The 26,157-nt window shown below is 46.8% G+C and overlaps 1 protein-coding gene across 1 annotated transcript; it reads right to left on the bottom strand.

Annotated features, from left to right (window-relative positions):
- Positions 1-1,393: 1,393 nt before the first annotated feature.
- On the bottom strand, positions 1,394-25,977 carry OTULINL (OTU deubiquitinase with linear linkage specificity like). Its single transcript, XM_036410169.2, has 8 exons — positions 25,813-25,977; positions 9,820-9,979; positions 9,710-9,741; positions 9,513-9,604; positions 8,569-8,718; positions 6,216-6,344; positions 4,479-4,748; positions 1,394-3,673 (listed from the first exon to the last, which is right to left on the bottom strand). Exons 1-8 carry the CDS (start codon positions 25,880-25,882, stop codon positions 3,500-3,502), a joined length of 1,077 nt encoding a protein of 358 aa, XP_036266062.1. The 5' UTR covers positions 25,883-25,977; the 3' UTR covers positions 1,394-3,499.
- Between the last annotated feature and the right edge of the window lie 180 nt (positions 25,978-26,157).

Below are 26,157 nucleotides of genomic sequence, written 5' to 3'. Positions count from 1 at the left end.
GGATGAAACCAGAAGCCACCTGTGATTATTTCTTTACTTTGGAGATGAAGTGAAACATGAATAGCCTGATCTATTTGATCATCTAGACCTCCCTTACACTGGACATCTGCACTGAAAGAAATACTCAGAATTAGAGGGTGTGATATAAAGATAATGTGAAGTTAAAAAAAAAAAAAAGTTCAGCTTTGCCCTGGCTACAGTTGCTCTCAGTGCACCAAAGGCTACGGGTTCAATTCCTGGTTGGGATGCATGAGAGAGGCAACCAATCAATGTGTCTCTCTTACATTGATGTTTCTCTCTCTCTCTCTCTCTCTCTCTCTCTCTCTCTCTCTCTCTCTCTCTCTCTCTCCCCTCTCTCCCCCCCCTCCCCCTTTCTCTCTAAAATAAAATAAAATTTAAAGAAAAAAAAAACAAACCAGGTAACAGGTAGAAGAATTAAACTTGCCTCCTATCAAAAAAAAGTCAGTCTTGCCTTAACTGGTTTGGCTCAGTGGATAGAGTGTCAGCCTACAGACTGAAGGGTCCCAGGTTCAATTCCAGTCAAGGGTATGTACCTTGGTTGAGGGCACATCCCCAGTAGGGGGTGTGCAGGAAATTCTTTATCCCTCTCTCTTCCTCTCTATAAAAAAAAATCAATAAAATATAAAAAATAAAAATAAATAAAAAGTCAGTCTTGAGGATAACCAAAGTTCTGAGGATGGGTGGTGATGATGGTACCATGACAATGAGGAGGTACTTAATGCCACTGAACTGAATATTTAAAAATGGTTAAAATGGCCGAAGCCGGTTTGGCTCAGTGGTAGAGCGTCGGTCTGCGGACTGAAAGGTCCCAGGTTCAATTCCGGTCAAGGGCATGTACATTGGTTGCGAGCACATCCCTGGTAGGGGGTGTGCAAGAGGCAGCTGGTCGATGTTTCTCTCTCATCGACGTTTCTAGCTCTCTCCCTTCCTCCTCTCTGTAAAAATATCAATAAAATATATATTTTTAAAAATAAATTTTAAAAAATGGTTAAAATGGTAAATTTTATGTACTAATGGTAAATTGTACTAATATTCATACCACCGCTCAGTATGGACACACATGCCCAAAACTTGAGAGAAACACTTAAAATCAGAAAAGACAATGGCATATCTTTTCATTTTTGCTATAATTTTCTGATCATTTAAAACAAATAATGTTAGAAGGACACTAAATGTTGGCATAACATAGGCAATTCACCCCCAATTAATTGCTGGCATTTAAAAAGTGGTGCTAATTTATATGTAGTTCCTCCTAATTAGTTTGTTACATTCAATATACAACTGAATTGAAAATAAAACCACCCAATACCTCCTCCCTTAAAATTCTGTGTTGATATCTTTCCCCAAATAGTAACTATTTAAAGGTCTCCACCTTTTCCTTGTATTGAAGTGTCCTGTTCTTACAATTTGGTCTTGCCCCTCTCTTTAAATAATTCTTGCCCAACTCTGCCCTATGTCCCAGCGCACAATGAGGGGTAGACATAGTGGGCCACCATGTCACAGAGCCACAGGCTGCCCATTGCTGTGAAAGAGTTTTTGCCTTCAATCCTGGATGGATGAGGAAATAATGACACTGGATAAGGGGATGCAAGGCGAGCCGTAATATACAGATGCCGGAAGTCAGAAGCAGCAATCCTACGGAGTGTCCGTCATAGCCCATGCAGCCTCTCATCTGCTGTTTGTCAACACAAAGGGTAGAGTTCATTTTCCCAGGTCACTGCAATGCATCAGTGTCAATCACATGACAGGGCTTGTGCAAAACCATAGATACTTCTGGGCAGGAAAGGACTGCAGCGATCAACCAAGAGGTCCTGTTTTGTTTGTGTGGCTCTCCAAGTAATGCAAAGTGGTCTGAGCTATTTACTCTCCAACCAGAAAACAAAACAACAGTGGGCAGAACGCAACGTGCGATTAGACATCTGGCTTATGTAGGACACACAGGTGATTATTCAAGAGTCAGGGTTATTTTTGTACATCACAGCATTTACCATACCTTTTTTTATTTATAGTAGAAGCGATATGAAAATGTGAGAAAACATCAGCCTCAAACACATCAAGGAGGCCAGTATATCGGTAGCCAAGATTTGAAAAGTTAATTTGTATTTATTGAAATTTGCAACGGACTATCATAGTACCTCCAAAATAAAAATTACCAACATAAACGAGAAAAGTATTTCCAAAAGTAGTTAGCCTGAGAACTGTCTATTCTTGCTATAACACATTTCTGAAAACAGCTATTGAAACAACAGGAATTTATTAGCTCACAGTTCTGGAGGTCAGAGGTCTGGCCCAGGTGTCACTGGCTAAATTCAGGGCACTGGCAGGGCTGTGGCCACCCCCCCCCCCCCCCCCGACGCTCCTGAGGGATCCTCTCCCTTGCCTTCTCCAGCACCCGGAGGCTGCACACATTCCTTGGCTTGTGGCTCCTCCTCCATCTTCAACACCAGCATGCTGCATTTCTCTCTACTGTCCTTCAGATTTCTCACCTCCCTCTGACTTTGACACTCTTCCAATCCCTCTCCCCACTTGTCAGGACTCTTGTAATTATATTGGATTCCCCTGGAGAACCCAGACCCATCTCCCTAGAACAAGGTCAGCAGACTAGTACCTTAATTCCACCTGCAACTTGACTTTCCTCTGCGTTTAACCCAACATATTCACAGGTTCTGGGATTAGGATGTAACATCTTTCTGGGAAAGTGGAGAAACGGGGCATGATTCTATCTACCACACATTAAATATACATGTCAATACACCACAGTTTAATATTTTCCTGATAGTTTAATACTAGTAACTGTCATTCAGTTCCTTAATCTACAGAATTTATCATTTTTATCTCTATAAAACACACTAAACTGGCCGGAGGCAACAATAAAAAATGCAAAAAGGTATAAGACAAATTGTACAACATTACCAAGTAGTGGTCATTTGTGTGTATGTGTTTGTATATGTAGATATAAAACTATACATGTCTACAAATGGATGTATACATAATTTTACAGTTAATCAAGTGGTTCTAGAAAATCAATATACCATAGATTCCTGGGAACTAATGCTTATAAAACGAGGCCATGTTTATGAGGATCCAAAATCAACCAAAAAAAGAGACTCTTAATGAAAATGAATTCATTCTTTCTAGGTTAGTAGGAAAACCTGCTCATTTTCTTTTTTCCTGTTGTCGGTCTTGTCCAAATTAAATGTTCTCATGCTTGTCGTGGCCCACCGTGTGTGAACTGACCACAGCCCTTACGAATGAGGTCAAGCCGCGACCCACAAATGCATTAGTGCAGCTGCTTCGGAGGAGGAAATCACTGAAAAACAGAGAACAGCCACCTGTGCACTGCTGCGTCCCATGTACCTGTAACTCCAGAGAAGGTCCTCACTCCTTCGGTGGCTGCAACACTAGTTTCAGTTTCCCAGAAACGCTTTGCTGGCAGGTGTGACCACTGTCATTGGCGGGCGCCCGGTCCTCGCCAGACTTAAAAGACGGGAACATGGTAGTGGCGGTCATTCTCAGTCAGCAGGGAGATCTGCGGCCACTCCCGGAGTGGCTCCTCTGGGTAGCAGACTTCAAAGTCCCTGGAGTTAAACTTGAACAGTCTGAACACTTTTATCTTGACTTCAAGGGCATATCCAAGTATAAACATATCAATCTGGGGAAGAGACGAGAGAGGTCACAGATACACATTTCCAGGTTCCTGCCCTCCTCCCAGCGCGGGAGCATGCTCCTCAGCAGCGTGTGATAGAGCGTGTTTGTGGACAGACCCACGCACGGACCACCTTGTGGGCACGGGGTTAGGGACAAATGTCCGCTACGTGGAAGGCAGGGGACAAGCGGACGAGCATTTCTCTAGACTAGCATGAAGAAATCACAGGAAAAGCTGTTGTTGTTTTTTTTTTTGGGGGGGGGATCTAATAAAAAATAAAGGAATGCTTATAATAAAAATTACATTGTTTTCCTACCAGTGTTATATCCTTTTAAATCAGTTTGTATAAAAAGTGCAGATGATTCTGTGCACCTTCTGGGAAAATAAAGCAAAACAAAACAAACAAAATCCTTTTTTATGGGGACATAAAAGCATTTTTTGGATTTAGAAAAAATCCAATTAATTTCTATTTATCTGCAGTAAGTAACCCAATGCTTTCCCAAACCTTATCTCATTTTCCGACTGGAATTTCTCCCGGCTCACCTCCGTTGTGGGAAAACCTGTTATCAACTGAGAGGCAGCAGGTAAGGTCAGAAAGGCTCCCAGCACCGGGCTGGAAGGGCACACGGCAACCAGCTCGGGGCAGTGAGGCTCGCTATTTCTTTTCCGCCCTTCAGGGGCAATAACACCAACCGGCCACTCTGTGCAGCTGGTCTTATCACTGCTGAGAGCAAACACCCAACGCCTACGTGTTCAAGGATTGCCAATACCCTCCGTGATCAAACACTCACCGTTCTTCTGCCCCACATACCTGCTCTAGTCCGCAGGTGTCGCCTACAGAATTTAGGTGATTCATCATGAAGCTCAAAGGATCGGACGACGTTTCCCGGGAGAACAGGAGTCTGAAAAGACTGGGAATGACCTTTTTCATCTTCATTTGTTCGTAAGCTTCAGTGACCTGATACAGCATGATGAACTTTAAAGCTTCATACAGTTTATATTCCAGAATGGCATCGGAGAAGAGGATATTGCACATGCTTCCTCTCTTGTGATAATCTTTAATTCCACTGAATTCAGTCCACTAAAAACACAGCCGCAAAAGTGAAACTTAGAAGGGTAAGGCTAAATATACACAACACTGCATAACTTTTTTTTTTTTTATTCCTCACCCTAGGATATTTTTCCCATTCATTTTTTTTAGAGGGAGTGGAAGGGAGAGAAAGAAACATCAACGTAATAGAGACACATGCATTGGTTGGATCAAGCAAGCAATCGAGGTACATGCCCTTGTCTGAGAATTGAACCTACAACCCTTCAGTCCTTTGGCTGATGTTCTAACCACTGAAGAATCCAGCCAGGGCAACACGGCATAACTTGTTAAGTATTTATAAAATAAAACTAATAGAGGGGAATGGAACTTTAAATTTTCATTTTATATCTTTTGATATGGATTTTTTATTTTATTTTATCTTATTTTTAAATATATTTTATTGATTTTTTTAGAGAGGAAGGGAGAAAGATAGAGAGCTAGAAACATCAATGAGAGAGAAACATTAATCAGCTGCCTCCTGCACACCCTCCACCGGGGATGTGCCCACAACCGAGGTACATGCCCTTGACCGGAATCGAACCTGGGACCTTTCAGTCCGCAGGCTGACGCTCTATGCACTGAGCCAAACCAATTTTGGCTTGATATGAACTTTTTAAAATAATAAGCATTTATTACTTTTACAATAACAAACTAGTTTCAATGAAAGAGTTTTTCACAAAAGCACCACCCACTAGGTAAAATACTAAGCGAGTCAGTTTCCTAAAACTGCCCAACATGGCTGGGTTAGGCAAAGGCTATTCCAGCGGCAAACAGTGATACACCAGCCGTGCTTTAAACCCACTGGTGCTGGGCACAGGTGAAGTCATTCTACGTGTATTGTCTCATTGAATCCTCACCAGAGAGTAGATACTATGTACAGTTCACTTTTACAGAGAAGAACACATGACCCAGAAAAGTTATGGGGTTTCCCAAGGAGAATCCATTCCAACAATCCCAAATCTGTTTTTATTAACGAGTTAACTGCCACGATATTTTTAATTTAATTACAAAAGGTCTGCCACTTGCATCTAAAGACACTTATGGCGTACAAATGGTCAAAAGGCAGGGAAAACTCCAAATGATAACATCTTTGCCGTTGCCCATTTACTAATAGGGCACATTCCAGAAGGGCCTTTCTGAGTGTCTTGTCTGGAGCATCACCTTATATTTCTGAGGACACAGGCTGATGACGGTTCAGGTTCCTGGCTAGCCCACCAAGGGCTTCTTAGCCCATAATGTGCCTAACTATCATATAGAACAGCAACATTGCTCTCTCTTGTTCATCACTCGAAAGGGAATGAAGATCTAGAAGAAACCGTCAGTTCCTTAAAGCAGCTTTCTGCCTGGGTATCCCACTTCGCTGACATAAAGAGAGAGGCCTGACATCGGAGAAAAGCGGCCACATTTGGGACGGATGCTTTCATTCCTAGCCTTTCACCCCAGCCGCCCAACACTCACCTGTGTTTTCAGTAATTCCACACATTTTCGCAATTTCCCAAACACATTTGAACCTGTATAGTTCTCAGGACCAAAGCTGTATTGCTGGATCCAATTACAACCTTGTGAGAAAAGCAGTTTTTCAGGAAGCTTGAAAAAAAAAAAAAATAGATGCCAAAAGTGATTAGTATGTTTATTACACACAGTTGTTTTGTTTGTTTTTTTAAATACATTTTATTGATTTTTTTACAGAGAGGAAGAGAGAGGGATAGAGAGTTAGAAACATCGATGAGAGAGAAACATCGATGAGCTGCCTCTTGCACACCGCCCACTGGGGATGTGCCCACAACCAAGGTACATGCCCTTGACCAGAATCAAACCTGGGACCTTTCAGTCCATAGGCCGACACTCTATCCACTGAGCCAAACGGGTTTCGGCTATTACACACAGTTTGGAATATGTCACAGCATATAATCTCATTTTCATCTAGAGAGGCAATGACTACAGTTAAGGAGAACTACATAGTCACTCGTTTTCTTTTAGATTTGTGGATTCTGTGATATGGATCATATTCTTAATTCACAATTTCACAACTGGTGAAAATTGAAATACAAGATTAAGTCTACAAAAAATAACTGTGACCATACAAGTTAAAACAAAATAAACAAAAAAAAATTAAGTCTACAGAAAAGAACTTCTTGAATAAAACATTTGCAAAACTACCTAGATATATCCCTTTAGAACTTATATTTAACCAACGTCAGAGCAACATAGTGTATCTGGGAAGATGTGGGTTTTAGAATAATGCATGTTGGTGTTCAAACCCAGCACTGTCACCTGCCAGCTGGGAGGTTACTCAACCAGCAGATTATTTGACCGCTCAGGCTTATCCTCCACTGTAAATCAGGGGCAATTTTACAGGATTCTTGTTGAGTTTAAATAAGATTATGGGACACGGAGGAATCTGATTCATCGCATACATCCCATGCATTTCCCACCTGCTCAGCTTGTGCAGGAAGGCTAGCACAGCATACGCCTGTCAATTGTTTGCTAGATAAAATGAAACTAATAAAAATAATTCAAAGTTAAAAATATTAAGGAAATAGAACATGTGTAGCTATATACATAAAAGTATACATGTTATATTTCTTTGCTCCTCCAACTTAAATGTATATCCTAGATTAAGCATACTGCTTTCAAAATAAAAATTCAGGTTATCATCAAGAAGGTACCATCTTCCACTGTTAGGAAAGTGAAAAATAAGACACAGTCTGGGACAAAATATCTGCAAATCACATATATGATAGAGCACTTGCATTCGGGATATATAAAGAATTCTCAAAACTCAATCAATTTAAAAATAATAATAATAAGTGGGCAAAAAATTTGAACAGACATTTTTTCCAAGAAGATAATATGGATGGCAAATAAGCTCAACCTCATAACTCATCAGGGAAATGCAAACTAAGAGCAGAATGACACTAGCTCATACCTAGTAGAGTGGCTGAAACAAACAAGAAATAAAGATTTATTTCTACCAAGTGCTGGTGAGAACGTGGAGCAACTGGCACCCTGACACATTCATGATGGGAGGACATCAGGACGGCACCACTCTGGAAAAACGGGGGATGGGGCAGGTTCTTATAAAGTAAGCACACCCCTAACATAAGACCCAACTATCCTCCCAAAAAAGGAATGCGAATGTATGTTCATAAAGATTCTATGGGGACATTTATCACAGCATTATTCACAGTATTAAACACTGGAAACAATCCAGATGTCTTTCAGCTGGTGAACGGATAAACAAACTGTCACAGTCATGTCAAGGGGCATCACTCAATAATAAAAAGGAACCAACAGCAGCACATCCAGGGAAACGTCTGGGTGAACTGCACATGCATTATGCTAAGTAAACGACCTTGATTCAAAAGGCCACCCATTGGATGATTCCATGTATATGACATTCTAGAAAAGGTGAAACTGCAGGGACAGAAGACATACCAGTGGTTGCCAGGGGCTGGGAGTGAGAGGACTGGCTATGAAGGGAAACGAGGGAACCCTTGGGGTAGCAGTTACACACTGTATTTGTCAAAACTCAAATATAGTAAAACAGTGAATTTTAGTAGCCCACCTTACTTATAAAGGACAGATGCCTCTCTCGATGGCATTAAAAACAAAACTGAGTATAATTACCTTTCTGAGATGGTCTGTCAGCAAACGGACATGAGCGACAGACGACCTGGTTAAAGGCTCTCTCTGAGTTCCTTCCATCTCAGGCCACCCTGCACCCCAGGCCGCCGCCCACAGGAGCCCGGAGTGGCTGTCACAGTCACCATCAGGGTGGGTCTCACGTGTTTGCCGTGTGAGGACATACCTTCACAATGTCTTTTTCTTTCATCCAGGATGGGAAAGAAAGGCCCTGGCTGAATATCTGGAATAACACGGATCTCAGTGCATCGTAGTTATCTCTCTTTACTTGTCGAACACATTTAATGTGATGCCGCCAAAACAGCTCCTCATAAGCCTGGTGGCACAGAAAGAGAAAGTTCTTTTTTAAAGTCCACCGGATAAGAAGTTAAGGAAAGTGAGTTCAACACATTTTCAGTGAAACATACTCCCTAATAAAGCAGACAATACAAACAAAAACAATTACAAGTTGGGCCACACGTCATTTCAAAGTGTGACTAGTGTGTAGAGAGACAGGGCCATGCTAGACAGCAAGTTCCCAGAAGCCCCGGGCCAGGGAATGTCACTGTGGGGATCCCATGGCCAGCTTGATCACAGTGGAAAACGCTGGACACTAAAACCATGCTAAGAAATACTTTAAATGCTCCACTTTCCTCCTCCTCCTCCTCCTCCTCTGCCTCCTCCTCCTCCTCCTCCTCCTCCTCCTCCTCCTCCTCCTCTTCCTTCTTTTGCTAGGCAGCACTGCTGGGGATGTTTACCAAGACTTAGCCAATGGAAAATTCTGAAAATCCTCTAAATACTTTTGCTAAGGGGACTGATCCCTGCAACAACAGAAATCTCCCCTATTGTGCAGAGGTTTCACAGGCCCGGCCAGGAGGGCTGAAAAGAACCCATTTTCAGATTTCTGAAATCACAGACAGAGATTGCCCCCATTCTCGAAGGCACTGGCTGTAGGTGAAAGGCCCAAAGCCAACCGTCTAGCAGCTGTTTAGCTTTTAAATTAGAGCCACCGTTGTCCCTTGTGCCACATTTGATATCGACTGGGTCCATAAAGCAGAATGGGCTGTTTGTTTCCTGACTTTTCCACACACACACTCTCCATCTTCCAAGACCTTGGACAAACAGACACACCTTCCTCATCAGCTTGGCTCGGGGTGTGTCCCCTTTCCATTCTCTTGCACAATAGCTGAGTAAATCAACTTCCGCCTCCACGCTGAGGTTCCCTGAACCAAAGGAAAAAGAGAAGGCAGTTAATTTTCCCTTTCCTCTTCCTTCTTGAAACCTCTAGGCATCTTAAAAATAGGGAAGATGTGCATGAAAATACTTACTTTTGAATTTTCTTTGCAGATATCCACTCCACCTAAAAGATAAAGGAAATAATAATACCAAAAACTGGGACAAGGATATTTAAAAATCGGAAGATGCTACAACCACCTACCATTTCAGTCGGTGCCCTACATGTAAGTGCAGCCTTCGGAAGTAGCAGAGGGCGGCCACCAGGAAGGAAACCGCCAACATCACCAACCCCTTCGCTATTCCCCAAGCAGTGTCTAAGGCATGGCTTGTGACGAGTGCCCAGGAGTGAACTTGGTCATTTCCTACAAAAATTTAATTGGGGGGGAAAAAAATCACATCACAATTCCATAAGTTTGCTTGGTTCAAGGGGGGAAAAAAGACACATTGGATAATTTTACCTGCAGTGTCTATGACTGATTTACATAAACACTGTTTACAACATTCAAACATTCAATCTGAAAAATTAAAGAAACACCTACTTCTCCTATATAATCAGTGTCATCTACAAGAATAGCTTTGTTCCCAAAATGTAAGAGAAAGAGCGGAAACAGGGAGTGTGGGTTTCAGAATGCCTCAGACCTGGGCCCAGAGCCTGCTTCTCCTCCTAACCTGGCTGTGTGGCTGCGGGAAGCCTCCCCCTCTTTATGTGGCTTGTCTTCATTGTAAAAGAGGGGTAAACCACTGGCCCCCTGGGGAAAGACGGAATGAAATGATCTAGGAGCCAGCACAGCGCGCCATGCTAGGTGCTGAAAATACAGTGATGCCAGGGCTTCACCGGGCACCTAGCACAGGGGGGAGGGGGACAATCACAGCAGGGGCTTCTAGTGATGCCGCCACCATCCCGTTCTGCCCACTATGATATTCTTTTTGTTTCTTCTTCTTCTTTTTTTTTTTTTTTTTAATACATTTTATAGATTTTTTACAGAGAGTTAGAAACATCAATGAGAGAGAAACATCGATCAGCTGCCTCCTGCGCACCGCCTACTGGGGATGTGCCCACAACCAAGGTACATGCACTTGACCGGAATCGAATCTGGGACCTTGGAGTCCGCAGGCCAACGCTCTATCCACTGAGCCAAACTGGTTAAGGCCCACTATGATATTCGTAATCAGCACAGGCCATATCAGGGCATCACCCTACTGCACAGGATGGGTGACTCAGACATCTTTGCCGGCCAGCGGCCCTTAGGAGCCATGGAGATAGCTGTGCTGCTGGGTCCACATTCCCACTCCTGATTTGACAGGAGGGGCACCTGACAGGCCTGGAGGGCTCAAAAGGGGCACTTGCAGTATTTCACCAAGTGTGGAGATTCCTAAGGATGCTGCGTTTGCGCATGTGAAATGCTGAAGCCCAAATGAGGAAGAGGACTTCTGGGCGGGGGCCAAACCTCCTGGGGTTCGTTGTGAAACAGTTTCTTCCGCAGTGTGGGGCTTAGGAAAATTCCAGTGATTAACGGAGTGAAAGCTTCACCAGTTTGGAGTCTACCCTGTTAGCATTTTTTATCATCCTTGATGTGCAGTTACACTCTCAATAAAGAATTTACCAGGAGAGAAAGAAATGAAAAAAAATTACCAGCAAATAAAAATACGTATCATTTTTATTTTATTACCTAACAGGTGTTGATTGTTTAGAATTGATTAAATATTCATTATAGACTTATTCCTACCTAGAAATTTAGTAAAACTTCTTATGAATTGTTTAAAAATGTAGAGCCATACTGCTTTACATCTATAATTTAGTCTTTTATTAATTCAGTCTGATTTCCCAACTTTGAAAATTCTGGTATATGCAAATATTTTTAGTAAGTCCTTAAATTTGCATATGAACTAGAATATTGTCTGTGATGCATAATTTCTCCTATTGTGGTCATAAACATTTTCTAGAAAAACGGAATGCTGCACAAGATTTGTTTTTTCTCTTCATATCAACACCATATCAAATTATACGTTGAACATCTTTTTATATCACTACATAGATATACATTATTCTTTTATTTTTTTTTAATCCTCACCCTGAGGATATGTTTTTCATTGATTCTAGAGAGAGGGAGGGAGAAAGAGAAACATTGATTGGTTGCCTCCTGTATACTTCCTGACTGAGGATTGAGCCCACAACCTGGGCATGTGACCAGAAATTGAACCCTCAACCCTTCGGTGCATGGGATGATGCTCCAACCAACCAAGCCACACTGGCTAGGACTACAATATTCCTTTTAAAGAATGCATAATACATTTCAGTGTAAAGACAGACCATCACCTTCCTAACCATTGCCTAATTGATAAACATTTTCTTGTTTCCATTTTCTACTTACAAACATTGCTGAGACAAACATTCTCCCACAGCCCTTGTGGCTCATGACAGCTCTTAGCTTAACTTCAAGAAGAGGAAACTCTGGGTCAAAGGGTGTGCACATTTTTAGTTTTGACAGATGTTGCCAAAGTGCCTTCCAAAACAACACTGCCAATTAACACTCCCATCCCGGGCCCTGGAGCGCCCATTTCCCGGAATCCCACACCAGCTATGAATTATCGCTGCCATCTGCACTTCTTCCTTTGTGAAGAGCCTCTCCCTGCATCTGCCTGCCTCCCACTGGGCGGTCTCATCTGTCCATGGACTTGGAGAGCCCGTGGTCTCTCAGGGGGGCTTGGCTGCGCCCTCAGAGGGGCTCTGCTCTCACCTGTCACAGACTCCACCTGAACCGCTGAAGGCCTTACGTCACCATCTGGCCACTAGGGTATTTGATTTGAGACCCCACACGAGGGCCTTCTGAGCAGCTGCCCAGGCCTCCAGCAGGACCCGCTGCAAGCCATGGTTCTCCCTGCTCCTACACACACACACACACACACACACACACACACACACACACACACTTCTCTGGCCTCCAGTCCTTATGCTCAAAATGAAACCCTGCCTACAACCCAAGAAAGGGTGACAGTATCAGCTTATCAGAAAGACATATGAGGCTCAATCCCGCCTTCTCAGGCATGCCTCGCACAGAAGCCTGCACTCCCACGGCCCTCTGCCTGGTGTGCCCACAGTTTTTGGTCAAATGACTCAAACCAGGCTATCTTGCCTTTGAGTTACGTAGCTGAGAAATCTTCCAATCAGCTTTGCCGCTGCAAATAAAGCCTTTAATGAGAGAATAAAAAATAAAAAATTCCTGCATGTGTCAATAACTGGATGTCCCCAGACAGGGAACACCATAAGTTAGGGGCCTCGCAAACCCGATCATGACCCCCAACTTTGATGATGCCCCGAGTCAAATCTCATCTCCTCAAACAGAGCTGAGATCAAATCAAATTCTCCACGTTATTCTTCACCAGGGTCCGCCTTCTGCGGGCCTGCCACGGAGAACTCAGCAACTGTCCACCCACCCCTCCGCACCCCGCACACACCTGCCCGGGAGAAGTCCTCTCCCTAACACGGAACTGGGTTCGTGGGCTCTGACACACGGGTAGGAAGGGAGAGAAGGCCCCACCACCAGGGATTCAGTCATTCGACTTCCTAACAAGAGCAGCCAGAGTGAGGGCAAGAAGCAAAGGGATTGTGGGTGGCAGGCGGCTTTGGAGAATCGCCAGGTGGTGAGGGTGGCAAGGCGACACAGGAAACAGAAGCACTGCTGGGAGTTACAGATTTGATCCTCTAATGCTCGTCAAGTGACAACAATGGAAATTGCTTTTTAATACTTTGGACTGGACCGCTTGAGTGGTGGCTGACAGGAGGCGCTACAGACAAGCACCAGGTGTTTCTATCAGATGAGAAGGCGGACTAACTAGGCTCACACGTTGCCCCCGTCATCAGCACCCAAACATACCCAGAGACCCCAACTCACACCGTCAGAGGTTACACTTAGCAAAGACACCCCGAGTAATTCCCAGAACCTCCAGAAATCAACAGCGCGGCTGAGACTACAATCTCATCTGTGACCTCAGACTATATACGGCAGATGAGACCACAGACTAAAACTGGGGGGGAATGCCACCGTTTCTTGTGGTAAAATTCTACTTAGAATTTTTTTCCGTTCTCTAAAATGTACTAAAGCCGAAATAATTCAAACAGGAAACCAAAAAGAAAAAAGAAAGAAAGAAAAAAACCTGAAAACAAAACTAAAAGACACTGAAGAGCCGGAAACGGGTGAGCAGGCAGAGACCACCCCCCGGGAGCCCCAAGCTCGTTCTCACAGAAACTCCTCAACGTCTGGTTGGCCTGGGCCTTCCCCGCTGCTCCAGGCCTTCACCACTTCTCCTTCCCCACGGCCTGCCACACTGTCCCCTTCTCCTCCCCATCTCTGCAGCACGGCAGGCCTGGGCCCTCCGAGCACTGACCTCCCAGCCCGGGGACTTCCACCTGCAGCAGAGGTGGTGGGTCAAGGGCTACCGAGTGGGCCACGGAGGGGAAAATCAGGCCTGAGTGAAAAGGCAGTTTCAGGGCAATGTCTGAGACAGCAGAGGGGATGGAGATATATACGTACATTAAAATCATCTTGCTAGAAACATTGAAGGTAAAAAGTGCTAAGTTTGATTTATTAAATATTAATATACCAGCTATTTCTATCTGCTGCAATGCCATGTTACGGTTAATCTCCAGGAGATAGAAGAAAGGTGAATTAGGAAGCAGAGTGGGTGGGAAGCTGCCATCCCAGACAGCTGTAACTCCCCCTGTGGCAAAGCAGTGGGAGAGATGGGGGCGGAGTGCCGAGGGGAGGAAACAAACACACACACACACACACACACACACACACACACAAACACGCACACGCAGAGGTGTGGGGTAAATTTTCCATGCTTTTCTGAGCTGTGTCATGGAACACTAATCCCTTTGAAAAACACTACTCCTCCTGGGTGATTCTGAGAGGAGTATACTGGGCCGACCTTCTTCCCTTGCCCTCACCCTTTGCTTATACTTGTTCCCACGTGGGCTGAGCACTGGGCTGGCAGGCAGTGAGGTGACATGAGAGATGCACAGCCCACTCTGGCCGGCTGGCTCCGCTGGGAGCATCATCAGTAAGAATATGAGGATAAAGTCAGGGAGGAAAAAAGAAAAACATACAGCCTGCCCTCAGGGAGCACATGATCTGCTGGTGTGATGTCTTGTCCAGGCCCACAGTGCCACCCCCCACGCACCCCGGGGTCAGCGCCTCCTGGAGTGGGGGACTGGCCGGGACACAGAATAACACGAGCCCTGGGAGCCGCAGGTGGCAGCAGACCTCCGTTCCCCAGTGGGCCAGCTCTCCCAGAGGTCAGTGTGAGGAACTCCGAGGCTCCAGAGTAAAGCTTTTGTCCAGACAAACTCAGCAATGTGGGGACAGAATGATGGACATGCAGAACAATGCTGACAGGCCATCAAGGTCTCTAATAACTGGGAGCACTGGGAGACCATGAGAGGTTTTCCATGTGTCAGCATGGCCGTGTGAAAAACTGAGTTTCAGTGGTCTTGGCTCTTGTAAAAACCATAGACGGTTGTTTTTATATCTGTTAGGGGAGAAATATTCAGAAAAAAAGGTCCTCTCAATAAACCTCTGAAATGGCGAAGTCAAAAAACTTTCTAGATGCTTTTGCATTTCAGGTATTAGTTCTGCCCGTTTTACAATAGAAACGACAGTTTTCCACTTAGTAAAGCACTGTGACCGACGACGACAAGATCGGTATCACGGAGCAGAAGCACCCGGTGAAAGGCTTTTATCTTGAAAGTCATGACCAGCAAGATGTTCCGTGGCAGCCCTGTCGTGCAACCTACTTTGGCGTTTAGCACAACCCCCACAGGACTGGGCTGGTTTTACCAGGGCTCCTGTGAAACTAGGAGTGTCGGTAATACAACAGGAAACTGCTCCTTGCCAAACACTGAGTGTGTGTGTGTGTGTGTGTGTGTGTGTGAGAGAGAGAGAGAGAGAGAGAGAGAGAGAGAGAGAGATAGCATCAAAGCTCAGAAGGTTTTTTTAATGTATTTATTGGGCACATGCTTAGGAGTGTCAAATGCAACCCGTCATATTAAAAGGTGAAGTTTATTTGTCTAACCTCATAACTATTAAATCACAAAAGCTGCAGGTGGGACAGGCTTCAGCTGAAGAGCAAGGTAATTCTTCCTGGGAATCCCAGAACGCCAGCAAGCTCCCTGACTGGGTACAGCTGATGGGTTTGGCCAAACAGGCCGGGGACTCTGCCTTCACTTGGCCACTTCCTAGCTGTGGGCCTCGGGGAAATTACTCTACCTCTGTGACCCCCAAGAGTCTCCCCCAGGGCAGAGACCAGCAGTGATGACAGAGAACTGGAACAAAATGGAACACAATCGGCACGAGATAGTGCCCATAACCACAGGCACTAACCGCACAGATGCAGACTCTCCAGTCCCTGACCCAGTCTCCCCTCCGCCTCCTCATGGACCAGTGTCACATACCTCTCCGCATGGGCACTCGCTCTCTTCCTACCATTATTCTATGAATATAGATTAAGCTCCTCTTGCAGGCCTGGCCCTGTGCTAAGAGCTGATGCTACGGTTGTGAACACAACAGACCAGACCAGTGGTCGGCAAACTGCGGCTTGCGAGCCACATGCGGCTCTTTGGCCCCTGAGTGTGGCTCTACCACAAAATATCTACCATGTGTGGGCACGCAGGTACAGTGCGATTGAAACTTCGTGGCCCATGCGTGGAAGTCAGTTTTCAGCTCTCAAAAGAGATTTCAATCGTTGTACTGTTGATATTTGGCACTGTTGACTGATGAGTTTGCCGACCACTGGACTAGACCATTGTAGGGGCGATTCACAGATGGACCCTCCAGGTGTGTTTAGAGCACAACCACCACCAGGGCCCAGAGGCAAGGAATGTGGCTCTGTCAGCAGAGGTAACATGGGAACCGACCTAGACCTGTGTCAGATGAGGGGCAGGGCTGAGACCCCAAGAGTTCATGGGGCCAGGAAAGGGAGGGGAGGCCGGCCAGGCTCAGGTCTGCAGGGCCTTTAGACACGTGACTGACACTGGCGTTTAACTGGAGAGCAAGCAAAGCCCCCTCAGGGTTTTAAGCAAAAGGCTGATGTGATCAGATCTGTAACCACAATTTAAGTCGTTATTGCTTGGGGTCATGAGACACGTCTGATTCCTCTTCTGTATGACAAGCTTTTAGATCTTTCACAGAATCACAGAACGCTTTGCGCTGAAGGCACTGGAATGCCACTGGCTCTCCAAGGCCGGATTCCCTCCCCCAGGTGCTCCCTCTATGCCCGTCCACACTGCAGGGAGGCCCACACTGCAGGTAGGCTCATTCATGACGTGTCCCCCACTGACCTGAAAGCATCTCCAAGATGAAAGCTGACTTTGTTCACTGTGCACGTGGTCACCTGAGGAGCTGTCACACGCAGCTTTGAGGTGAAGACACTGAAGCCCAGAGAAAGCAAGAAGTCTGAACTTGAACCCATGTGTTCTGACCCAAGGTCAGGGTGCCCTAAGCTACATACATAACTGCCTTCACTGAGTGATTCTCCTCCAAGAATTCAAAACAACGAACAAGCATGCACTCAGAAGGCAGCTATCCCTTCTCTGAGCCAGTTCTCACAGGTCATGGTTTGCACTGGCCCAGCCATCCTTCACTGTCTCTTCCTTCTCTTAGCCACTCGTCTCTGAACCCAGGGACCATCCCCGAAACTAGCCGAGACGCCGAAATGAGCCCACCACTGATGGAAGCACAGGGCAGAAGCTCCCTGTCCTTCCCCCAAGTCTTTATCTCTCTCTCTCACAAGCCCATTTCTCTTTGAGTGATCCTTCAGGTCCGTGCTCCTAAAGAGAAGCCGGCGGCCTCAAAACCATCACGTCACACAAGAGCTGTATATTCCGAGTCTTTGGCGCAGGAACATCAACACAACCTGGGCACTGAGAACCACAGTCCAGAGCATCTACCAGACCCCAGCGACTCCCATGCACATGGAGTCTGAGGCACCTGAGCGTCTCTAGGAGCAGAGTATCACCCGGCCTGGATGCCCTGGGCATATTAACTGGAATGGGGCTTTTTTAAGTTCTTTTTGAAGCTCCCAGGTGATTCCAATGTATTGCCAGTGCTGAGAGACACAGCTGTGGCGTAAGGCAGCCTCCACCCTTGGCTGTTTCTGTAATCTCCAATATATCATCTCATGCCAATTCATCTCCAAAATTACGTTAAGAGCAATCATGCAGATCAAGGAAAGTCTCACTGGTCGTGTCATCCAACTGCACGCAAGTGCGGCCTGTGCTTTGTGCCTCTTCTGTTGGCCCACGTGAGGGGCGGCGTTTAGCAGTCAACTGTTGTTTTCCTACGGCTGGGAGCCATGCTTACCTACAAAGGAACTTTCCTGAAATTAATAAGAAAAGAGCCCAACTATTAATGTGACCAGCTCATCCTGGCTGGCCCGGGACTCTCCTGGTTGTAGCACTGAAAGTTCCATGTCCCAGGACATCACCCCTCAGTCCCAGGCAAACCGGGACAGTGGCCACCGGGTCTGACCCAGGCTCCCCAGTAACCTCTCACTTCTTCCTCTTCCCAGCCACCTTCCTCCCTCACTCCTGCCACCTCCCACCCCTCATTTTCTGTCTCTCAGCTCAAGTGTCACTTCCGTGGGCAAAGCTTCTCTGCCCATTCCCAGCCCTCAGGCTGGGTCAGATCCCTGTTACCTCCTCCCACAGCACACGGTGTCCCTTTCCCCCGCGGCTTATACAAGTGTGTTTGTGTTTGATCAGCGTCTGTCTCCCTTTGTAGGCAAACGTCTTAAGGACTGCAACTGTGTCTGCTTTCTCTCTGCTTTCTGGGTGCTGAGCGACACTACGGACCGCTAATAAATATTTGCTGAATAAATAAAACGAACCCATGTGATCCAGATCTAGCCCCTATGTCTCCAACGCAGAAATGCCAGTGTCCACTCTCCCTGGTATGTACCTACTCAGAATAAAGCACGTTCCATCCTCCTGAGGTGCTGGAGGTAGCCGTGTGAGGGAATGCTAAGTGTTGTATGCAACTTTCAGAAGGCTCTGTTGAGGGGGGGGGTGTTCCTCGCCCTTGCTCCTCCAGACTAGCTGGAATGTAACTGTGATGACGGGTGTTTGGCAGCCATCCTGGACCAGAGAGTAGCTGTGGGCATGGAAGCTGTGCATGGTAGAAACACGTGGAAGGAGTCCGGGCCCCTGCCACCCTGAAGCCCATCCCAGCCCTGGAGAGCCGCCTGTACGCTCTGACACGGGAGAAATGGATTCGTTTATTTGGAATTGTTCCATTATTCCACCATACCTAGTCCTTCCCAGTAGCCCTGATCTCGGTGGTCTCTTCCAACTTTTACCATGTATGTCAGAAACAGTGAGCCGCCAGTGTGTTTTCTCTTCCCTTAACCACACTCACGACAAAGGAAAGCAGGAAGTGAGAATGTGAAGTGGTCACCTAGGGGGATGGTTGGAAGGCAGTGGAACAAGCAGGCCCTAGGCAGTCGGGAACTCAGGGTCTCATGCTGGAGAACAGAGCAGCTCTGGACCTCAGCTTCCGCCGCTCTGAGCAGACACCAGGGCCCAAGCCATTAACCACTATTTCCTTCCATCCTCTAAAGGCCTCTTGATGTTAATGTGCATCAGACTTATGTCGGAGGTAGTCCCATTGGGGCATATGGCACAGGATTTTACATAGTTGTGATGCACCTGAAGGCCAACCAAACTCAAAGTACTCCTCAAAACTGGCACCTCAGGAACTATGCCCTGAGCACGTTCAGTAGACACTTGAGACCTTGCCAAATACTAGCAAATATTCCAACCTTCAGACGTTGACCTGAGCCATAGTTTGTTAAAGAGCCTTCCATGGAGGTGACCAGTTTCCAAAAAATAGCAAGAAAAAAAGGAAGACAGAGAAGACTGGGACAGAGGCAAGAAGGAGTCACGTGTTGTAGGCTCCACGTTTTGAATGAACCAATCAAAGAGGCATAAATGGGAGAAGACACTGGGTCATTAAAGCATGGCAAAGAGACAGTTCAGGCAGGTCAGCAAGCATTGGCTGTATAAGACCCATCATGACAATCAGCTGAGTACCGAGAACTAAATACTGGGATATGCCATAGAGAAAACTCATCTAATAAACGCTCTCTCAGTTCAGATGATTCTTCTGTTTCAAATGCAAAACTGAGACCCAACGTTTATACTAATAATTCCATTGGCTACGTTTGCATTTCAAAGTGAGCAGCCAAGTTAATCCTTAGCTACAAACTGAATTCCACGTTCATTTTTTTAAATGCCAAGTAAAGTGACAAAGTGCTGATCTTGTTCACTGACATGAGTGTCATCCAGCCCCTCAGGCCTAGATGGGCACTGATCACACTCAGCCCACGCAGACATTGGCTTGCCATCTCTTCCACTTCTCCTTTCCTATCAGCCCTTCTGCTTCCTCCACGGCCTTTCGACCTGTCCTAGCAGTTGATTTGGAAGACACAGAGCATAGAGTTCTCATGGCACATTAGCGATCGCACAGGAAAGCTGAGTCTTCTTGTCATGGGTCAACAAATACGCCAATGATGTGCAAATAAGCCTATGATGTGCCAGGCGTTATTCTAAGACCTAGGGCAAGAGTCTCTCTTTTCCAGGTAAGAAAGAATTTAGTTCATTTCTCTTAATCTTAGGAGACTAAATGCTCTGAGGAACACTCCCTGCCCTAGCTTAGAGGAGGAGACACAAATTGTTCCAAGCATGTACTTTGATGAACTCCCTCCACCAGCTCCCAGCCCACCTCGGTCCTGAGCCACTCAGGAGCTGGTCTGTATGCTGAGGCTGTTCCAGACCTGGAGAGCAGGGAGCTCACGTCCACTGTAATGAGGACAAGAGTGGGCAGCCTGCTTGTCTTTTCTTGACAGTCAACCCTTGATGCTAAATGAAATTCTATTTCACTCTGAATTGGGCCAGGTCTCCCTTGAGAAACTGACTTCCAATGACTTTATTACTCCCCCTCTTAGAAGACTAACCCTATTATTCATTAAATAACAATAACAAGGCAGCCCTAGCTGATTTGGCTCAGTGGACAGAGCATCAGACTACAGACTGAAGGTCCCCGGTTCAATTCCCAACAAGGGCACATACTCAGGTTGTGGGCTCGATCCCCAATAGGGGGCATGCAGGAGGCAGCCGATCAATGATTCTCTCTCATCACTGATGTTTCTATCTCTCTCTTTCCTCTCCCTTCCTCTCTTAAATCAATAAAAATATATATATTTTAAAAACAGTAACAGGCCAAGCAAAAAAATACTTAATAAGTTATTTTAAATTACTATGTATTTATCATCCAATAATTCCACATAGACTCAAAGCGACAGTCACCTGGTTAAATCAACAATGAAAGACTTAAATTCTGAATTCAGAATTTAGCAAGCATAGCAATTTATGTGCTATAGTTTCTGTGATTCTATGACATGGGAGAAATGGATTCATTTGTTTGGAATTTGTTCCATTATTCCACCATACCTCAGAATGCCAGCAACAGCACTAACAGTCCCCTTGATGTCCTAGAAATGGACCTATAACATTTTATCACCTTCTTATTTTAAACATGAGGCCACCTGTCTATTCTGGCTCCAATTAAATGGAAAAAGTAGGGAAAAAATGGAGCATGACTAGAACAAAAGATTACTGGCAAAATGAGTATGTAAACAAAAGCTTTTCTCTTTGGTTTATTGTGAAGTAACATCTAAATATTATTCCATTAAAATAATGACCAATCAATAAATGTATATGGTATACAACCTTGATTTGCAAAAATGGGTTGTCCTACGCCAGTGGTCGGCAAACTCATTAGTCAAAAGAGCCAAATATCAACTGTATAGCAATTGAAATTTCTTTTGAGAGCCAAATTTTTTAAACTTAAACTTCTTCTAACGCCACTTCTTCAAAATAGACTCGTCCAGGCCATGGAATTTTATGGAAGAGCCACACTCAAGGGACTACCGAGCTGCATTTGGCTTTTGAGCAGCAATTTGCCAACCACTCCCCTAAGCAACTGAACCAAAAGGCCAAATACAACTGGTCCGATAACTCCTCCAAGAGACTCCAATTGCCATGTAGGAGGAGCTGTGCCTGCAGGAAATTTTAGTGGCTAACGATAACTTTTCATTATCTCTCTTCTCCTGTACCTCAGACCTGAGAGTTACCCGGAGCAACAACAATGGTATAAAGACGATAACCCAACTTTACTTTAGAACAGCTTAAGTGTGATGCGGTAACCTTGGAAACTAGAGTGCTCTCAGGTATAAGCCTGCACTGTTTCGGAGACAGATGCAGGCAGGTGGTTCCGAGTCTGTTGTGGGTGGAGTCACACCGCCGGGTTGGAATCCTGGCCACCACTTACCAGCTGGAAACTTTGAGCAAATTCCATAACCATTCTCAGCGTCACAAAGTGGCACTTAGACAGATTACATAAGACTATCTGTGGGCATGGTCTCCGCGTCCAGCACCAAGAAGAGAACTAAAATGTCCACTGTTACAGTGATGGGGACAGCACTGGGTGCTACAGGCACATAGGACAGCACCCACCCACTCCAGGGAGCCAGGTGAAAGGTCACTGTCAGTTTAATAATTGTGCCAGTCAACAATGTCTACGAAGCTAAAACACATGGTACCAAAAGTTACATTTTATTTGGCATTTAATCTAACAGAAAGGTTGAGAGTAGCAGTATAAAGCGGGGCAAAGAAGCTGCAAAAGTATCAACTATGGGCCATTGGCTTTAAGCGTCCCATTGTGTGTGTGTGTGTGTGTGTGTGTGTGTGTGTGTTTAATTGCAGTGTTTGTTTTTTCCTAAGCCCTCAAACCATTTTTCAAAGTATATTTTTATTGATTTCACAGAGGGAGAAGGAGAGAGAAAAATCATTGATCGGCTGCCTCCTTCACGTCCACAACCTGGGCATGTGCCCTTGACCAGAATCAAACCCGGGACCCTTCAGTCCCCAAGCCGATGCTCTATCCACTGAGCCAAACCAGCTAGGGCTCAAACTATTTTTTAAGGAAGGAAAATATTTCTCCCTAAGGTTATGACTAGCACACGAAGAACCACAGCTTCTCACCCCCTCCCCCTTGGCACACACTACCCACTGCCAGTGCACCTCCTGCTCCTGGTTCTGCTCCTTGAGAGCGAGGCTTTGGGGGCACTGGAATAAGGTTCTAGAATAAGGGCACTATTCCAAGTACAGACTTGTGTTGAGAATAGAAAGTCCAAACCCCACAATCCTCATCACTCCAGCCAGTAGGTTCCATTCTGCCTTCTCTCTTCAACACAGAGTAGTGCTCACCAGGTAAACACAACTGCCTGCCTCGTGTGGTACCTGGGATCCCATGGGAACAGGCCAGACTGCTCATGGCAGGTGGGAAACATTGGCTTCATACATACAGCCAGCCACCCTTGAATGGCTTTGGAATAAAAGAATCCATGACATTAAGAAGTACACCTTCTGCCAAACCGGTTTGGCTCAGTGGATAGAGCGTCGCCTGTGGACTGAAGGGTCCCAGGTTCAATTCCGGGCAAGGGCATGTACCTTGTTTGTGGGCACATCCCCAGTAGGGAGTATGAAGGAGGCAGCTGGTCGATGTTTCTCTCTCATCATTGTTTCTAACTCTCTAGCTCTCTCCCTTCTTCTCTATAAAAAAATCAATAAAAATATATTTTAAAAAAGAAGAAGTACACCTTCCACCCTCGCCAGTTTGGTTCAGTAGTTGGAGTGTCAGCCTGCGAACTGAACGGTCCTGGGTTAGATTTCAGTCAAGGGCACCTACGTGGGTTGCAGGCTCCATCCTTGGCCTCGGGCAGGGCACATGTGGGAGAAAACTAATCGATGTGTCTCTCTCACATCAGTGTTTATTTCTCCCTCCCTTCCATTCTCTTGGAAAAAAATCAATGGAAAAATCTTCAGGTGAGGATTAATAACAACAAAAAGAAATACACTTTTTAATTAGCAGAAAAGTCTAGGTGAGAAGTGAGAGTCTTAAACCAGTTTGTATGTGATTCAATTTCCTAAATGGGGATTAAAACTAACAACTACCACATGTATAAAGTAACGATAATAATAACAGCAGCAGCTAATCTTTGAGCACTTGTACTGTAGGCCACACGCTGTTCTAAGCACTTTCTAGGCAATAAGTGAGCTAACACACAAGCAGCACTCAAACACATGAGTCGTGACCTTTATTTCTCAACTTTTGTTTAGCATTAGACTCTTCGCTCCAAACCAAATCTTACACAGAACAGCATATAAAGCAGGAGGGTGGCAGCGGTTAGCTCAGATAGCTGGAGTGGGGGGAGCTGGCTGATGGGTCCCCCATCCCACACTGGGCAATCCTGCTCCCTGTCTCCCAGCAAGGCCAGCCCCAAGGGACCACCATGGAGCCCCAGGACTCCTGAGAACACCACTGAAAACTCTGATTCTCCAAAACAAATGAATGGATAGTGGTGAAGAAGAGCCAGCACACACTTAAAAAGAAATAGTAAAGATGGCTGCCAAAAGCCCCGGTCCATCCCTGCCCACTTTCTTCTGCTACTGCCCATTTGCTTTCTATTGTCAGGTGTTCCTTGTTATTCTTTGCTATTATCTCAAAAGCAAACCTTGGTCCCTCTCTTAGGGGTAGGTTAAAGAGCTGTGGCAGCCTCGCTTTGACAAGTGATTTTAAACTTTTTGTTTTTTCCAAACATCCCCGACAAAGAAGGGAAACTATGCTCCTACGTCCTCGGAGGTTATGTTTGGGAAAGAAAAGTTTTCCATAACCTGATCCTCGAATGGCATTCTTCCACCGCCACGCACCAACTGCAGGCCCCACCGGCTGGAGCAGGGGAAAGAATTCTCGCTGGGCCCACAGGGCTGGCACACCTTGACCGTGGCGCGTTGGAAGGAAAAATTCCTGGCAGTTATGTTAAGCCCAGAGTAGGCACCTTTCCGCTCCCAAGGCAGCTTTTTCCAGCTGTGACCCTACCTCTATTTCCAGCATTGCTTTCTCTGCCAAAATAAGACAGGGAGAAGATTAGAAAATAACATACTGAAAAGTTAAGTGGATACACCCATAGGAAATATTTGGCTAGTTCTATAGTAATCCAAGGTGCAGAAAGGTTGGAAAATGAGTTTCTTCTCCAAACTTTTGAGAGGGGGAGGTAAGTCAATCACAGAATTCTTGCCTGGGAGGGCCTTGGGGACCCAGCTAGCCCAACACCCTTGTTTTATAGGTGAGGATGGGGAAGTCCAGAATAGTTATGGCTTCTAGGCACCCAGTCCTGGGCAAAATGATGCCTACAACTCACACCCTGCCTCCAGAATGGTGCTGTTTCCACTGGCCCCAACAGCAAAACCCCCAACTGCCTGCTGCGGGACCAAGAACAGCAGCAATCCATGTGCAGACCTGGCACCTGCCAACTTCCCATACACGCTGCAGAACCTGGAGCCCAAACGCAGTGAACAGGCGGCTCCCCAAATTCGGCGGTGGGCTCACCCCACCGGGACGGTCACCACAGTTACAGAAGGGGGATGTGCTCCAAGTGGAGAAGCGGTCGTGCCCCTCTGGGAGCTGAGACCACAGGATGCCTGGAGGGGGGAGGGGGGGGAATAAAACCTTCACTTCTAAGGTGAGGACCCCGCTGCCCACGCAGAGGGCGGGGGCCCCGAGGCCCGGTGTGCCCAGCCCTCAGCGGCCTGCGCCACCCGCGCCGCAGCTCCTGTCCTCGGTGACACTGCCGTTAAAAAGAAGCCTGTTTTCTGTTGTTTGGCGAGTCTCGCTCGCATGGAAGGTGTGGGCCACATCCTCTGCCGGCAACAACGCGCGAAACCCATCAACTTCCGACGACGACATTCGGGTTCTGAGGGGGGACGCCGAGGGGGACCCCGCGTCCCCGGAACCCCACCCGCGCCGCCCGCCCCGCCCCGCCGGGCGGCTTCTCCCGGGGCACCTGCCCGCCCGCCCCAGCCTGCACCCCACAGCTCGGCCTCCCGAAGACGTAGCATAACCCCGACGGCGCCCCAATCCTGCAGGGGGTGGACGTGCACACTGTCTCCGCCCCGGTCAGGGGCCCCCCGTCTGCCACCCCTCCCAGCGCGGGACTCGGACCCCGAACCCGGGACTGACCGGCGGGGGAGAGGGCACCCCGGGGTCCCGCCCCCCACCCGCCCCAGCCCGGGACCCACCTGAAGCCAGGGCGCCAGGCCGCTCCCGCTCCCGCGCCCGCGCCCGCGGGGGGCTCCTCTGCGCCGCCATGCGGGCCGCGCCTCGGCCGGTGGGTCAGGAGCCGCGGCGGCGGCCGCCGGGCCCGGGATCGCTTCCCAGCGGCGGGCGGGGTGGGAGGCGCGGGGCCCCGGCAGGGCGGGCGGTGCTCCCACCCAGGCTCCTGGCCCCGACGGACGCGCGGCTGCACCAATGACAGACCGCGGCGGGGCCTGTGGGCGGGGCCTAGGGGCCGAAGCGAGGCGGGGATAGGCGGGGCGGGGCTGGGGTGGGCGGGACCTCAGTCTGGGGGGCGTGGGATGCTCCGG

Source organism: Pipistrellus kuhlii, unplaced genomic scaffold (genome assembly GCF_014108245.1).
Source record: "Pipistrellus kuhlii isolate mPipKuh1 unplaced genomic scaffold, mPipKuh1.p scaffold_m20_p_4, whole genome shotgun sequence".
In the NCBI taxonomy this organism is placed as follows: domain Eukaryota; kingdom Metazoa; phylum Chordata; class Mammalia; order Chiroptera; family Vespertilionidae; genus Pipistrellus; species Pipistrellus kuhlii.
This window is presented reverse-complemented; position numbering and strand designations above follow the sequence as displayed.